General features: G+C 41.7%; 1 protein-coding gene across 5 annotated transcripts in view; it reads right to left on the bottom strand.

The window, feature by feature from the left end:
• Nucleotides 1-220: 220 nt before the first annotated feature.
• glra4a (glycine receptor, alpha 4a) overlaps nt 221-16762 on the bottom strand; it is an 81262-nt gene continuing 64720 nt past the window's right edge. For 4 of the 5 annotated variants that reach the window (XM_052074949.1, XM_052074948.1, XM_052074946.1 and 1 more), the window contains 5 exons: nt 13066-13203; nt 12774-12988; nt 7646-7795; nt 3585-3695; nt 221-1897 (listed from right to left, as the gene is read on the bottom strand). In XM_052074949.1, coding sequence (XP_051930909.1) covers nt 1607-1897; nt 3585-3695; nt 7646-7795; nt 12774-12988; nt 13066-13203 — 905 coding nt within the window. In that variant the 3' untranslated portion in view covers nt 221-1606. The remainder of the gene's footprint in view (nt 1898-3584; nt 3696-7645; nt 7796-12773; nt 12989-13065; nt 13204-16762) is intronic. The other variant, XM_052074950.1, reaches the window with a different exon arrangement.

The raw sequence follows: 16762 nt of genomic DNA, 5'->3' as shown, positions 1-16762 counted from the left end.
ACAGAGAGTGAACGTCCATGTACTTCTCCAGACAGAAAATTAGTGAAAACTACACAGTGTTGAATTTAATGCCATCTAGTGGTAAACTAATAGAACGCAACAAACTAAGCTCAAAGTGGGCGAAACATGGCAGCCTCCTGTCAGGGAGGCACATCCTATGCAATATAATTAGCAAATACTTCACCTACAATTACATGAAAGACTAAAAATGACCCATATGTGATAGAACTTATTAAGAAAACCTTTATTAGTCTCGCAATGGAGAAATTCCCGATTCACAGCAGCAAAGTTATGAAGGGAAGATATAGAACAACAAAATATAGGAGCTGCTGGAAAGGCAGCCACTCACGCGGCGCCATTTTGAAGTCAAAATAACAAAAAGAACACAACACAACACATAGGACACAGACAGTCGTGCAATCTTCACCACTTTTCTGCATACACTTTGTTGTCTGAAGCAGTTATAGATGAATTATTATTAATATTATTTATTGTTTTGCATTTTATTGAAATAAATAGTGGGTTTTTGAAATAATGAACATTGAATTGTCAACATTTTTTACATGTCTCTTTAGAACTGAATCATGAACAACCAAGTTGTTCACTCCATATTTAATCAATTCCAAACAACTGACAAAATTCTTCACAAAATGATCACTTAAGTGAAAATTGGACCTGATCGCAAGTGGAAATTGAACTACAGTCGACCCCAGCTATTCATGGGAGATACGGAACAAGTGCTGCCACAAATACCAAAAATCTGCATGAAACTGGCCTTATAATTTCCTGGAGATTCCAAGAAGGCAGCTAAACACAACTTTTGTCAAAAGGAAGATCCTCAATCCACTTCACCATCATTACTTGGACTTAAGATGGCAGCAAACCACCACTTTAGTCCAAATGCAACTCCTCAACTCCCTTCAACACAGTTCCTTAGTACAAAGATGGAAGAAAACACTTAAAACGGAATAAGTTAATTTTGGGCAAATAAAAGAGGATAGCTTTAAAAAAAATTGTGAATTTGCAAATGCCAAAACACAGATATGTGGTAATTTACTGTATATAAGTGCGAATGTAATGGATGAATGAATATATTTGATTCAAAAGGAATTCAATCATCCTGTCAGACAAAAAAAAAGCATTTTATTTTGACTCAAAATGAAAATCTATTTGTGCTTTGTGCGGTTTTGGCAACAGCTTTTTCAAAATTATTTTACAATTTCTACACTGTCAATATATCTATAGATAATGTCATTATGAAAGACCCTTTTCAGTCACCCTTGCCTGTTGAACGAAAAGTGTAGAAAAAGCCACTGCTATTTGAATTTTGGAAAACATTCAGAGACACAAAGTGTCGAAACTCAAGTCTCACCGGTCCTCACTCGGTGACATCACCGGCAAGAATCCGCCGACGTAATCGAACCAGAGGCAAACACTTCATCCTGAAACCAGTCGGTTCCATTTTTTTCTTTTGGCTTTGAACACTCTCGAGCGCCCAGAGATGCTCTTGGGTTTAGCTTTCAGTCCCAATTCCAAGAGGAACGCTCCTGCTCCTCGCCGCATTGGAGGCAAATCCCGGCAAAGTCTGTAGAAAGGTGGATGTTCTTTACAAATTGGCATGGATGTCCTCGTGTCGCAGCACTTTGTAGGTGACCCAGTAGAAGATGTTGAAGATGAGGAAGCTCAACGGGAAGACAGCTCTGGAGATGGTGTCGATGCGCTTGGCTCGGTCCACGAAGCGCTTGTGGAGGAACTCGCCGTCGTGCGCCGTCACGGGAGGCGATGGGCCGAAAACGGTGGGCCCCTCCACGGCGGTGCCGTCTTTGGACTGCAGGCAGTGGCCCAAACCGTAACCACGGAAATAGAATCCGCGGCTCTCCCGCAACATCTCCTCGTCCTGTGGTGTCGAGCAGAGAGATCACACAGAATAAAATAAATAAATAAATAAATATATGTACATTGGTTTGTTTTGTTATTTATTTATTATCACTTGCTGTTATTTGTAATAGTGAGATCAACACAAGACATACATTAATAGGTTTGTTGAATTTATATTTTATATACTGCATATTCATGCTTTATCTATATTTATCAGATTTTAACTGTGTTGCTCAACTATTTATACATGCGGTAGATATTGCAAACGAGCGACCAGAGAAATGAATGTGTTCACAACTAATATTAGAGACTATTCGCTTGACTTGAGTTTAATTTTCATGCAGAGTAGGTGAATGCATGAGTAATATTAGTATTGTGTGCAATATTATCAAGTGGTGATGTCATGAGCAGCCATTAATCATGATTGGCCGATATCCGTGCGAAAGGATGTGATCGGCAGGTTGATCAGTGCCTTTAATTGCTGATTGAAAAAACACAGCACCCGCGATTCCTACTTTGCGGCCAGCAGCCAAGTGGAGACCAGCCAAGCGTTAACTCTGCATATGTGACAGACGAAACCAAAACTGAATCATAATCTATCTTTATACATTTTCTGCACTGTCAATTAGTAATAATGTCCCGTTTAGATACAATAAAATTATGGGGATTTGGATAGACTGTTCTTTTTTTAAAATTATCTGATTAATCAATTAATCGAAAAAAAAATGACAGATCCATCGATTATTATTTAAACGTTATTGAGCAGCTCTGAAATTGAAAAAGTGTGCACCTAATCCATGTCATCAGTATCGGCCGATTTCACTCATGGGTAATTGGAATCAGAAAACTCGAAAAACTCTCTTTTAAACATCCCTAGTATTATCATTGTTAAAGGGTTACAATTGTACTCGAAATCAAATGTTTTTAAAGGTTTTGTAAAAAAAAACAAAAAAAACCCACTTGAAACTCAAGTATGGCAGGAACGGGACTCATTGCACTTTTGAAGCGAGGTGGACAGGCCCTTGTTTAAAAAAAAATTTTTTTTTGCTTCCAAAGAAGCTGTTGTCATGAAAATTAGTCATGAAAATTAGTTTTCACGTCTGAGTTACCAAATAAAGTTGAAAAGTAGCTAGATAAATATTGGGGTGAAAAACTGCTTGAGAATGAAAAAGATGTCAAAAATGGCAAATGAAAGTACAAAGTTGTCACCGCCGGAGAGAACACGTTAAAATGACATCACAGCTTTTCATGGCTCCTCTTTTGCGAATCGTGAGGCCTGTAGTGCATGTCTAGGAGGCACAAGATGTTCTAACTGTTAGCACCGTAACAATATCCATGTTAATATAATTCCATGGGTCAAAATAAATCTCCAACAAATCTCACAAATCCTGGGTTACAGGGTGTAACGTAAAAACTAGGTTGCTTCTTTTATTAAAAAGTGATATGTGTGATTGTGTCAAAAGAGAACATGGGTTAGAAATGTGCACTTAGTAGAGGGCGCTCCCTAAAACCAGGCAATACAATGGGATATGGTGGAACAGAGCACACATTTATAAGGCGAAGAAACAAAAACAAGGTCAGAAAGGGAGGATTACAACACTCTTGAGGGCTTTGACACAAAGTGCTTGTTAGGGGAAATTAAACTTTCATCACGATCAGTTAGAGAGGGTTCAAAGTTGAGGGTTCACACAGGGTTCACGCTTTACCCTGATACAGGCGCTCCAGTGCTCAGTCACATTCCTGCAGGTGGTATCGCTAGCGGGAATGACGTTCACGTTCCGCAACGACTCGACACTCCCGTTCAGACAGGCGAGTTCCTCCAAGACACATAGTTGCAATTATTATTCTCACTGCTCCTTTTTCATTTGCCAGTTAAAAAAAATACAATATTCTGATTTGGGAAGAAGTTCGGTGAGCTAATTTGCTCTGGCTCTAGGCATTCAAAAAAAAACCTCCAAAAAAATATTGCAGACCAGCCGGGGAATGAATGAAGATGCAAAGATTCTCATCAAATGTAAACAATCTGAATACACAGACTGGATTTAGTGTAAAGGGTTATTTTCTGAAAGACTTATACGGGATATTAATGGAAGAGCATATAAAGTTAGTTGTCCCAGGAATCCGCATAGAAAAATAGTTGATTCCACGGAGAACAATACTGAGTCTTCAGAGAACAAATCTTGATTCCGCGGCTTGAAAGTTGATTTTCCGCGGGCATTAAAAAAATGACCTAAAATGACGAGTTCGGAGGAAATTATCTGTAAAATCAAAACAATGTAGAAGATAATGGTGGTAAAATATTGTCTTTGTCCCTCTAAAGACGTCCATCCATCCATCCATCCATTTTCCGAACCGCTTGATCCTCACTAGAGGCGCGGGGGGTGCTGGAGCCTATCCCAGCCGTCTCCGGGCAGTAGGCGGGGGACACCCTGAATCGGTTGCCAGCCAATCGTAGGGCACACAGAGACGAACAACCATCTACCCTCATACTCACACCTCGGGACAATTTAGAGCGTCCAATAAGCCTGCCATGCATGTTTTTTTTGGAATGTGGGAGGAAACCGGAGCACCCGGAGAAAACCCACGCAGGCCCGGGGAGAACATGCAAACTCCACACAGGGAGGCCGGAGCTGGAATCGAACCCGGTACCTCAGCACTGTGAAGCCGACGTGCTAACCACCGGACTACCAGGCCGCCCCCTCTAAATACGTATGTTTAATTATTCCTAATTTTTTATTTTATTTTCATTACTTATAATGTGCAAAACATTTCACAAAACTTTGGGTTTGATGCAGAACAGAACAAGTGATATTAAAGCTAAGATTTAAAGTGTAAACTATCCACTTGACCCGGATATTGTAAACATGTTGCATACAGTAATAATGAATGTAATTCAACCACAGACGGTTCGTTTATTACGGGCAATGACGTGACGTCAAATTTTGCAGACGTCTGCGTAACGTGACGTCATCTTTACTCGACGTCTCCATGAAATGAAGAGAAAGAAAAGTGTCGCCTCATTTACCCATAACAGTTCCACCACCTCCCTCACGTGTTGTCTTTTTATATGAGATTATTTAAGAAAAAATACCCCTTACACGTTGTTTCTCATTTACTTCCGTAAACACTGCTTTGTGTCGTCGTCTTTTGCGCATGCCACCCGACATCCTTGTTTGTGCGCATGCGTGTTATTTGACGGACGCGTTCAGTTAACGAGAGGACGCAGTTGTTTTGTAACTGTGAACGAGTACACTAAAAACAGTGGATTCAACAATAAAATCTGAATTAGGCATCACGCCTGTAGTGTGAATGTAGCCTGACTGAGCTACCAGGATGAGCACGACATGTAAATGTCATTCTGCGCCTCGCCCGCATTTCGATTCAATACCGCGGCAAATAACACGACTGCGGAATCGCAAATTCCTGCGTGGACACTTCAATGCCTCAACTTCTTGATAATTACAGTATTTCCTGAAATTACTCAACATCTACTTAGGACAAATAAACGCCTCCGGCAATCAATGGTTAACTGCTTAGCCAATGTGCACTCTGCTTCTTAAAAGATGATTTTATGTAATGTGAATACACAGCTGAGTGTATAAATGTCCCCTTCCACCACATGAGGAAATATGGTAAACAAGCATGCACTTGCATGACAGTAATAATGCCTCACCTTCAGCGGGGACATTTTATCACAGGGCTAAAAAAAGTGCTGAAGAGGACATGCAAGAAAAGCATGGAAGGACCATTCCGATCAGATTATTATTGCAGGTAGAAACTGTGTAACCTAGAGAGGGACGGTTGGGACTCTTTCACATGTACCTTTCATCACTGTGTACCTCTGTTGCTTTCATGCAGGGCACGCTCAATGGGGAGAGAAAATAAATATGTTGATTTCATATGGCTCACGTGCACCTCTTCAGGGTTCATAACAGCTGCTGGGGTTTTGATTATGTTTGCGAGCAAAGTCAATAAAATGTGATCAAAACACGCAGTTAGAAAATATATGAGGTTTTGAGTGAAGGCTGAAAGGTTTTTATTATTTTGTCTTGTTGACCGTCTTTTTTTTCCTGCCCAACTCAACACCAGGACTTTTTCATTTTCAACATTTTGTATTGATTAGACACTAACAACTTAAAATATATGTTCATGGGCCATCACAACGGGTCCCACCAGGAATTCTCTAATTTAGTTTCTAAAAAGTTGAAAATCATGTTCCACAAATAGTAGCAGGTCAAATGCAACTGTAATAAGAGTCATTTAAATGACATTGAAGCCATCCATCCATCCATCCATCATCTACCGCTTATCCGGGGCCGGGTCGCGGGGGCAACAGCTTTAGCAGGGAAGCCCAGACTTCCCTCACCCAAGCTACTTCTTCCAGCTCTCCCCGGGGGATCCCGAGTCGTTCCCAGGCCAGCTGGGTGACATAGTCTCTCCAGTGTGTCCTGGGTCTTCCTCGGGGTCTCCTCCCGGTGGGACATGACCGGAACACCTCACCCGGGGAGGCGCTCAGGAGGCATCCGAATCAGATGCCCAAGTTCTTTCGGTCACGACCCATAGCTCGTGACCATAGATGAGGGTTGGGACGTAGATCGACCGGTAAATTGAGAGCTTCGCCCTTTGGCTCAGCTCCTTCTTCACCACGACAGACCGATACAACGTCCGCATCACAGCAGATGCTGCACCGATCCGCCTGTCGATCTCCCGCTCCCTCCTGCCCCCACTCGTGAACAAGACCCCAAGATACTTGAACTCCTCCACTTGGGGCAAGATCTCCTCCCCGACCCGGAGGGGGCACTCCACCCTTTTCCGACTGAGGACCATGGTTTCAGATTTGGAGGTGCTGATTTTCATCTCAACTGCTTCACACTCGGCTGCGAAACGCTCCAGTGAGAGTTGGAGAGCTCCGTTTGAAGGAGCCAACAGCACCACATCATCTGCAAATAGCAGGATGCAATACTGAGGCCCCCAAAAACGGACAACTTAAAAACGGACAAACAACTTAAAATATATGTTCATGGGCCATCACAACGGGTCCCACCAGGGATTCTCCAATTTAGTTTCTAAAAAGTTGAAAATCAGGTTCCACGAATAGTAGCAGGTCAAATGCAACTGTAATAAGAGTCATTTGAATGACATTGAAGCGTTGACAGAAAATATCTGTCTCAAATTTACAGCGGGCAGGTAATTTCTGTCGACATTTCAGGGTCTGACACTGAAATAAATTGAGGAATACCTGTGTGTACTCCATCGCAAAGTACTTACAGTATCTTTGTCACTGTTGTGAAAATAGACCATTTCGCATGCAAAGTCTGTTGGACGGTTGCGCACATTCCCATGCTATTCCAGTCGCGTTTTCCATGTTTTACAGAGTAGGCCTGAAAGTGATCCATGTACCTCTTTCGTATACGGTATTGCAATAAGTTCCATTTCTGGTTCTATGGTGCATTTGGTGAAATGAATTTTGCGGGTTTGAGTCGCTGTAGGTTTGACCTGGTTAGCTGTTGCGCCGTGGCAAATGGAATGTGAAACGCCACAGAATGGCAAGGTTGGTTCAAGAGTCACCAGTCACCATGGCAACAAGGCACAGAGCAGATCTTTTTCATGACACACAGCAGCCAGTCGTAGCGTATCGATGGTGTCACTTTCTGGAAATTTATACTGTGGTTCTTCATAACGGGAGGCATACGTCAGAGTTATGGAGTCTGCAGTTTGTATTTGTTGTTCTTGCCAAACTGAAAGGACCTGTTTGATTTACACTCACAATTCTTTGCTGCCGCTGCTTTTTCCTCAGCCTGATGAACTCCTTGTGCTGCCTCGAGACAAAGTTGACCGCTGCGTACTCCAGCAGGGCAGCAAACACAAACAGAAGACACACCGCCATCCAGATGTCAATGGCCTTCACGTAGGACACCTGCAAACACAAACACACGCACACGGATGCACAATTTCATGCAGGCTTTATCAATAGGCAATCGATCAGATTGCAGGAAGCAATCCCCCCGCCTCGACACACTTTTCTCGCTTGGCTGAGAATTGTAATGAGTCGGTGGGATTCAAGGGTAGTTCTAAGGTCTGTGGGTGGAAGCCCGGCTCTGGGCTTCCTGTGTGGAGTTTGGCTGCAGCGTCTCCACTTCCAGTACATGTATATTAGAGTTTTTGTCCAATCACATTTCATGTTCATGACAATCTAATCTTCCAATAGCCATTAGAATTAGAATGCAGGCTCATGCAATTTCAAGTATGGCAGGAACGGGACCAATGAGATTTCAAATCTCATTGGTCCCGGGACCAATAACATGAACATTTTTCCATCCTCTGATTGGTTGGTCATTTATTTGTCATCTTATTAGATGAATATTGATTATGAACTGCCTCATATGTTGTACATTCTTGAAGAGTATTTCTGGTTTGTATAAGTGCAAATTGATCGTGGTGGCATGAGGCCATGGATTAAGTCAGAAAGTCCCCTTAGCTTGCTCTGTCTTCCTGATGGTGAACACCAAATAAACGGATACCTGAGATTCCTCAAGCATTTTTTGAATTGTGGGACCTGAATGACTTGAAGAGTCATTTTTCACCCCTAGTTCAACAGTATGTGCCCGGCAATTGGCCGTTGACCAGTCCAGGGTGTACCCCACGTCTTGCTCAGAGGCAGCCGGGATCGATTCCAGCTCATTTACAACCCACATCGCAATAAGTGCCAAAGAAAATGGAATGGACAAAAGTCTTATGAGATGTACTTACTGTACAAAGTGTGTGATAGCTGTTTGACGTCAGGGACATGTTTCACGGGTAAAAATAAGAGCCTCTCAATCACCTCCATGCTTGTATAATATTCCAGGGAGTCTATAAACTCCTTAACTCACCTTTTTAATACTGCATTTTTTTATTCGTGGTGTCCCCCCTCCCTCCCCAACCCATCCAGGAAAACACTACTTGTTTGAAGCCAAATAGTCTAAATCTATTCGTAAATCAATTGTCATAACCTGTCATCATTAAGGACAAACTTGCCCATGCTTTTTGCTTTACAATTAAATGAAAAAACATAATGTTGAAATAAAAGTGTGTGGGCAGCGATTAAATGGAATGGACGTAGTTAGTGCAAGTGTAATAAAACAGATGTCGCTATTGTGTTTGTGGTCACGAACGCCGATTGCAGCCAATGGCGTGGAGACAATGTTTTTCTCAACCATCTGCCACGATACTGGGACACGAGTAATACTTGATGTACTGTGAATCAGGTTACAATTAGTATAGATTTTGCGATGTGATCATTTTGTGTCCATGAAGCGTTCATAATTTCAAAATGCAGTCTTTAAGACCCAAACTTGCTTTTTTTTCCCCATCAATTGGTAGTGATTGGCAGCTTTGAACCCCACTATTCAAAAATCCATGACAAAATAAAGGCCCTCCCTAAAAAGTTTATCTTTGCCTTTTAAGCACTCCTTTCTTTAAACAAAACTCATGAACTCACTTCTACAAAGTTCCGAACCATCAATATGTCGCAGTATGGTGGCAAAGCACCACCTTTGTCTTGGTTAAGCTTCCCAATTCATGAGAGACATGGTAACCGCAAGTCCACTGTACTTCCGTAATGACTGGTCTGGACGATTATGGAGAAAATAATAATTGCAATTATACAATAATCAATCTTTTAATTGATAATGAAATTAGTCACTGATGATGTAGTGGTACAGTGGCCTGACTTGTGCTCTCGGTTGTTATTGCTCAGTGCTCATCGTCTATTATCCTGCCAATGGAATTTCACGTTAACTTTAGCATTAGCACTAGCAATGCTTCAAAAACAAAGTATATCTTGTATTCAAATAAACCATGCTGTTGGATTTATTATTGTTTAGTAATCATACATTCACGTATTATTCGGTTGATTCTCGTGTCGTCATTTTATGCTCGCAATGAAGAATGCTTCTGCCTGTCAGTATAGTTTAATTTTGCTTGCAAAGAAGAACGCTTATGCTTGCAATCATTAGTTGGCTTTGCCTGCAATGAAGAACGCTTATGCTCTCAATAAAGATATATCCTTTATTATTTACTCACATCTATAATCATTATATATTCTTCATTATGTGCTCACTTTTGCTTGCTGTACTGTGTGAGAAGTCGAGGACGTGGCTGGGAAGAGATAACTGTTAAGACTAAACAGCGAGCAAGGCTGAACCGTGAATGGAGACATCAACACCAGCTGCAACGGGATGTTTATGTCTATTTGCACATATGTACGTAAATTGCACTCACATACACACACATAGTCAAACAAGTTCAGTGTGTGTTCAACAGCCCCCACCCTTTAGGTTGGACACACCTATGTAGTAGCTTTTCCCAATAAATGAGGAGGTGAAGGGGGAGATCGTTAGGGTTACGTGTGGAGAACTGAAACCGAACGCTTCTCCTCGTTCCCTCCTGGTACCAGAATCGAGTCTCCTGTCTCCTCCTTTTGGTTATTCTTGAGTGTCAGTTTGGACTGACCTGACACATGCGTGTAGCTCTTTTTTTGTTTTACAGTAAACTCCAACTGCGGCGTCATGAAACAACTTAAAGCATGGTCAGGGAAGGCAGAATAACATTTGTCACACGCTTTGCTGCACAATGCCTTCCGCGAGCTTTCACAACCTTACCACTTTGTAACGGACACCGCGGTGTACAGTGCATTTCCTGGATTATGTTTGATCATGTATCTTCTTGAGAAACCAACATCAAAATCACAATTACATTTCTATTAATTGCCCAGTCCTACCCAATGATAACCATTAAAAAGCAAATGATTTCCATCCAGGCTATTTGGTATGATAGGGCCATCTAAAAAAATAAGTCGGTTTAAATAAGTAGTAATAAACAAAGAAGCGCAATTACTTCCTCCCTACCTACCATATTTTGTTATTCTAGTCTTTGGTTTTAACAGTGCCTAGTTTTGCCTGTCATTATGTCAGTGGGACTAGAATAGCTAGCATGTGACCCAACACAACCACGCAATCCATTACGTGGTCACAACTCATTATGTGTGTTCGTCCTGAGTTGTTTGCGTAGTCGGTGTAGCCCATGAGCTGGATATTCAGTTGCCATGGTTACATGCTGCAGTCTCATACCCGAAAACGCATCGATCCTCTGGCCAATGGAGCAGAACATGTGTTTGCTTTTCCGGATGACAACAAAACAGCCTGACTTTGCTGTCACGCAGAGGGTAAAATGACCTCATCATCTGTTAATGTTGTCCTCACCTGACCTGGGACTTTTTACCTTGCATATTTTCGTCTCAAGCTTTGTCTTACATTCACGCCACGACACAATTTCATCACATAATAACCAACCACCGACTCCAGAGTGCCCCCATTTTGACATCTTTGAAAGAATTCGGAGGACTAGGCCAATCAATCCTTCTCCTGATCCTCACTTAATCAAATGTGAACTCCTGATATTGAGCGTCCGGGTTGGGCTTTTCTATGCTGGGGTATATCAGCTATGCCACAAAATAATGGATCATTCTTTGGAAGATGAAAGGTGAGAACAGTCTACAAAGACAGTCACAGGAAAGTGGGTGCGAGACGGCAACTGTCTAAATATAAATCATTCCGATTCCCCACTTGTGCAAAATATGTGGAATTAATTCCACAAGATTTTTTTTTCCTCTGAAAGCGAGTGAGGATGTTGATGACGGCTCCATCATCGGAGTGTCACCGCAGGAGAATACAGACATGCGGTATTGAAGATGTGAGGACATCAAAGGTCAGTGTGAGGTCTGACCTAAAATTCCTGCTTTGAAATCAGTTTTGGTTGTACAATATTCCACTCGCTGCGATATCAGAAACACAAGTTAGCAAGGGTTTAACTTTGTGATGACCACGTGACTGGTTTTTAGATAGGATGGGTAGATAAATTGATATTGATATCTGAATTGACATAATTATACTTGAAAAAAAAACAGTACGTATTTTAGTATCTCCCTATTTCTGCACGTGTGTGTGTGTGTGTGTGTGTGTGTGTGTGTGTGTGTGTGTGTGTGTGTGTGTGTGAGAGACGGAGAGCGAGAGAGAGAGAGAGAGAGAGAGACAGAGACAGTATGCTATTCTGAATTTAATAAACATTCCCGCATCACATACTTTTTCCAATCATGACTTGGAAGCTTGACTTGGCAGAGATCCAGGGCCACTTTCATGCTATGGCCGGTGTCCAGCAGCTGAATAACACAGACTCACTCACTGTCTGAACTATCATCATATCAAAGCCAAACTGGTAAAAAGAGCTGAATTGATATTTGTCTGAAACGAAGATTAGCATTGTATAACAGTATTAGCATCTGACAAGTGGCATAAAAAGTACTTGATTACACTCTTAGGTTTTTGACACAGTGGGGCTCAGGTGATTCGTCTTGCGCTAGAAATTGGATCTGTACAAAAGTGTGCGTAAAACTGTTTTGTCTTAAATGCTGGTATTATGGGTATTTTTTTAATTCTCTTTAAATGTGTTTGCTTTTTTCCACACGCTGCTTCTATAAGCAGAAAATCTGTGTGTCATTCGCACAATAATATTATAGACAATACACTTTGGAGTTTTGAGAAATATGATTGAAGGACCAAGCAAAACAAAGTAAGTATTTATCAGTCTGAAATTGTGGTTAGTTTTTTAAATAACAAAACTTATAAAGGGCCGCTAACACAGTACTTCCTTTTGCCTCGCAGTTTATGTCGTCAAAGGGTGAGTGAGTAAGGCATTACTTTAAACACATTTCTCCTAACAAAAGCTTTTGTGATGACATAAAAAAATATTGTGAAAACTAAACAGACAAGTGTAGACACTGATAATATTTCGTCATGCTAGTTTAAAAAAAAAATCAAATAATTTCCCACTGTTAACTCCGCGTAGATATGCCTCACCTTTGGCAGGGAGGCCCGTGAGCCGGAGCTCTGCGTGGTCATGGTGAGCACAGTGGTGATGCCCAGGCCCACCCTGGCGGGGGCGGCGTCCATGTTGATCCAGAAAGACACCCACGAGAGGATGACGATGAGGAGAGAAGGAATGTACATTTGGATCAAGTAGTAGCCCATCTGACGCTCCAGGTGGAACTTCACCTCAATGCAGGTGAATTTACCTGCAGTTTACACCACACGGGTATCCCATTACTCATTGTGACAGTTGAATCGATCAAAGGCCTGTTTGGTGTGTTACCTGTGTTGTAATACTTAGTGCAGTAGCCCAAATCCATCTCGTCTTTAAGCACAAACTGGGGCAGGGTGAGGTCATCGGCTACTTGGACGGGATTCTCAGAAAGCCACTCGAAGATCAGGTCGTTCATGGTGTAGCCGACTGTGGGAAAGAAGGAATTAAATGAGTGGGGAGACAACGTGATCCTCTTACGTGTTTCCTTCAGGTTGTTTGACACAGTGCAGTTGTATGACATGGCAAATTCTGACCGTAAAAAAATACATAAATGAATAGTGTTGGATTAATACCTGTCTGACAGTGTCACTCAAAACCGAAATGTAGTTTTTTGGTTTCAAAGATGTGAGCAACTGAAACTAATCATCCACCCATCCATTTTCTGATCCGCTTTATCCTCACAAGGGTTGCGTGCTGTAGCCTATCCCAGCTGTCTTTGGGCAGTAGGCGGGGGACACCCTGAACCGGTTGCCAGCCAATCGCAGGGCACACAGAGATGAACAACCATCCGCGCTCACACTCACACGAGAGACAATTTTGACTGTTTAATCAGCCTGCCATGCATGATTTTGGAATGTGGGAGGAAACCTTTGCACCTTTTTCTTTACTTTTTTACTTTTTTCTCAATGTCACTCACTCAGCACTGTATATGATGCACAGCCCTTGCTAACTTATTTGTTTAGTCAACTGTAAATGGATTGAAGCGACTATCTGGTGGAGGCTGAAGCATTTTTGGAATAGTATGAAAGAAGGATACTGGTATAATACCCGTTAACATTGTGAAAATGGACTTTCAAAAAAACTAAGTTGTGAAAAATGTGTTGACAGAAAAATGTGTTGCATAGCTTCCGGAACATAAGGCATTCAACATTGTGTAGCAATCACGTTGGGCACTAATTACGTACCCTATGCCGCATATACACAATTGCATGTATGCTTATATCTTATCTTTCGTATTTCTTATATTGCATTCTGTACTGTGTACAGTTCATTTTTGTTGAAAACATATTTTGTGCATGCAAATACTTGTTTTCTACTTTTTCTACTTTATCCCCTCCAAACTTTGCTGCTGTAAATAGCGAATTTCTCTATTGTGAGACAATACAGGGTTTCTTGTCTTATTTTACACGGGTCAACCGGAAATTTGAAACTGATGTCACTTCATGTGATCCTAAACAACAAGGATTTCGTGCTATTTTCATTTTTATGTTTTTTAAGTTTGACAGATTTTACCATGTGTGGTCATTTATAACTGACGTTTCAGGAAAAAAAGAAATAAAATTCCACCTGCTGCTGAATGTAACCCTTAATTCTCAAATACAGTATTACTATATTAGATACATTGTGGAGGGGCCCGGTGGTCCAGTGGTTAACGCGTCGACCTTGCAGTGCAGAGGTTCAATTCCATATCCAGCCTCCCTGTGTGGAGTTTGCATGTTCTTCCCGTGCCTGCTTGGATTTTCTCCGGGTACTCTGGTTTCCTTCCACATTCCAAAAGCATGCATTGCAGGCACTTCAAATTGTCCCGAGGTGTGCGTGTGAGCGCGGATGGTTGTTCGTCTCTATATGCCTTGCGATTGGCTGACAACCGGTTCAGGGTGTACCCCGCCTACTGCCGGAGGATGGCTGGGATAGGCTCCAGCACCCCCCGTGATCCTTGTGAGAATTAGCAGATCGGAAAATGAATTCATGAATGAATAGATCCATTGTATAATATGATTCATTCATTCATTCATCCATTTTCCGAACCACTTAATCCTCACTAGGGTTGCGGGGTACAATATGATTTTATTTTATTACTATCAAAACCTGGTGCGCTCGATAAAATTTGAGGGCAGATCCAGAACCAGTGCAAAAAAGTTACCTTGCATCTCAGATGGAAAAAAAAAAGTAACATTTGTTGACCAGTGTCATTTAAACCTCAAGTCTGCTCATAACGTAATATCACATTTAATGCTGTGTAGGGAGCAACTTTACAAAATGAGGCAAGTCTCCACACACGTGCGATGCTGTTACCACACACAAATCCATCTGAGAGATTGCTATGTCTCTGTCGATGCTGCTGTTTTGGTAGGCAACAGCGTTGAAATGAGTCGAGGAGTTCACTCGAATCCTCTTTGTGAAAGACAGCGTCAATAACCTAATTTAACAACTTGTCCTACCAAGTGATGGGAACGGGAGGTGTCTATTTCATGGACCCAATTATTTCTCTCACAATTATCTTATTCTGCTCTAGTCATTGTTGAAATATGTAGCAATGTTTTTCTTTCCACCCAAAAGTTCAGCTTAACAGATGCCACGTCTGCTTTGTAGGTGACGACATTTACTGTGACACACGCACTCCTAATAAATTGAATTGTAGCCTGGTGTATTTCTCATTAAATGGATGACGTGCAATGCTGTTACCCCACAAGGACACAATTTCAATCTCTCGTAATTTCTTCCTGTTCGCTTCCCTGATTGAGATGTGATATCAAACTATGTACGAGCGCCATTTCGACTCATTAGACGCAGGGAGTAATGGAAGTGAAGACGGGAGCGCTGGCCTTCTGATGACCTGACCTCTGCCAAGGCGCCTGCCACGGTAAAGGTCACTTGGAACAGCAACAACTGTGTTGTCCGCAAAGGTTTTGGAACAGTGAGAAGGCACACGACAAGCATATCGTCTTGTGTGGCAGTGAAAACATGCTTGAAGCAATTTTGCGGAATATGTGCTATGTAATTGATGAAAAACACATTTCTTGCAAGCTTTTGAAATGTCTCGCTAAGTACAAGTCCATTTATAGTGCTCAAACACAATGTTTTGTATGTGCTCTGTACGTTTTTTCTCTGCTGCCTGTTTATACAGTAGATGTATTAAAAATGCATGCCACATGCAACAACAATGCAGAATTCCAAACAGATTTGAATAATACTGATGTCTTCACGGACCCATAAGGCCTCACATTAATTATTCAAGTTGTTCTAGCCTCGCCAGTGGCAACTGGCTGGAAACACAACTCCACTAAAATCCACTTCCTCTTGCTCATGAGGGGAATTCTCTGCCATTCACCTGGAGCATGGCAATGCTTTCCTCCTGAGATAATTAGTGATTTTTCCCCTCTTTCTTTCTTTCTTTCTTTCTTTCTTTCTTTCTTTCTTTCTTTCTTTCTTTCTTTCTTTCTTTCTTTCTTTCTTACTTTCTTTCTTTCTTTCTTTCATTCTCTCTGCCCCCCCCCCCTCTCTCTGTCTTTGCAGCTGAGAGGAATTGATATGTAATTGTCATAGCGATCAAGGTGCAATAAAAGCGCTCCCTGAAAGTGATGGGAATACAGAAGATGAAGTAACGAGTGTTTGTCAAAGCAGCTCCCGTTGTTAAAATGACCCTTAGCTATTAAACCTTACCATGTGCCTGCGTTACTACAAAGAGCAGATTTGTGAGCACTCATGGCTCCAGGGAAGCAGTATTTATATACATTACTGTATATCGCATGTGTGTGTGTGTGTGTGTGTGTGTGTGTATGTGTGTGTGTGTGTGTGTGTGTGTGTGTGTGTGTGCGTCTGTGTGTTTTTCACCCTCCAACATGAAAGAGACAAAAAAACAAAACAAGAAAAACAGTGGCCTTGGATTTGGCAACCCCCTCACACTCCCAAAGGTAAAGTCTGTTATTGTTTTGATTTTTCTTTTCCTCGCCACTCTCTTTCATGTTGCTATGGTGACAGTAGT

Source organism: Hippocampus zosterae, chromosome 1 (genome assembly GCF_025434085.1).
Source record: "Hippocampus zosterae strain Florida chromosome 1, ASM2543408v3, whole genome shotgun sequence".
In the NCBI taxonomy this organism is placed as follows: Eukaryota; Metazoa; Chordata; class Actinopteri; order Syngnathiformes; family Syngnathidae; genus Hippocampus; species Hippocampus zosterae.
This window is presented reverse-complemented; position numbering and strand designations above follow the sequence as displayed.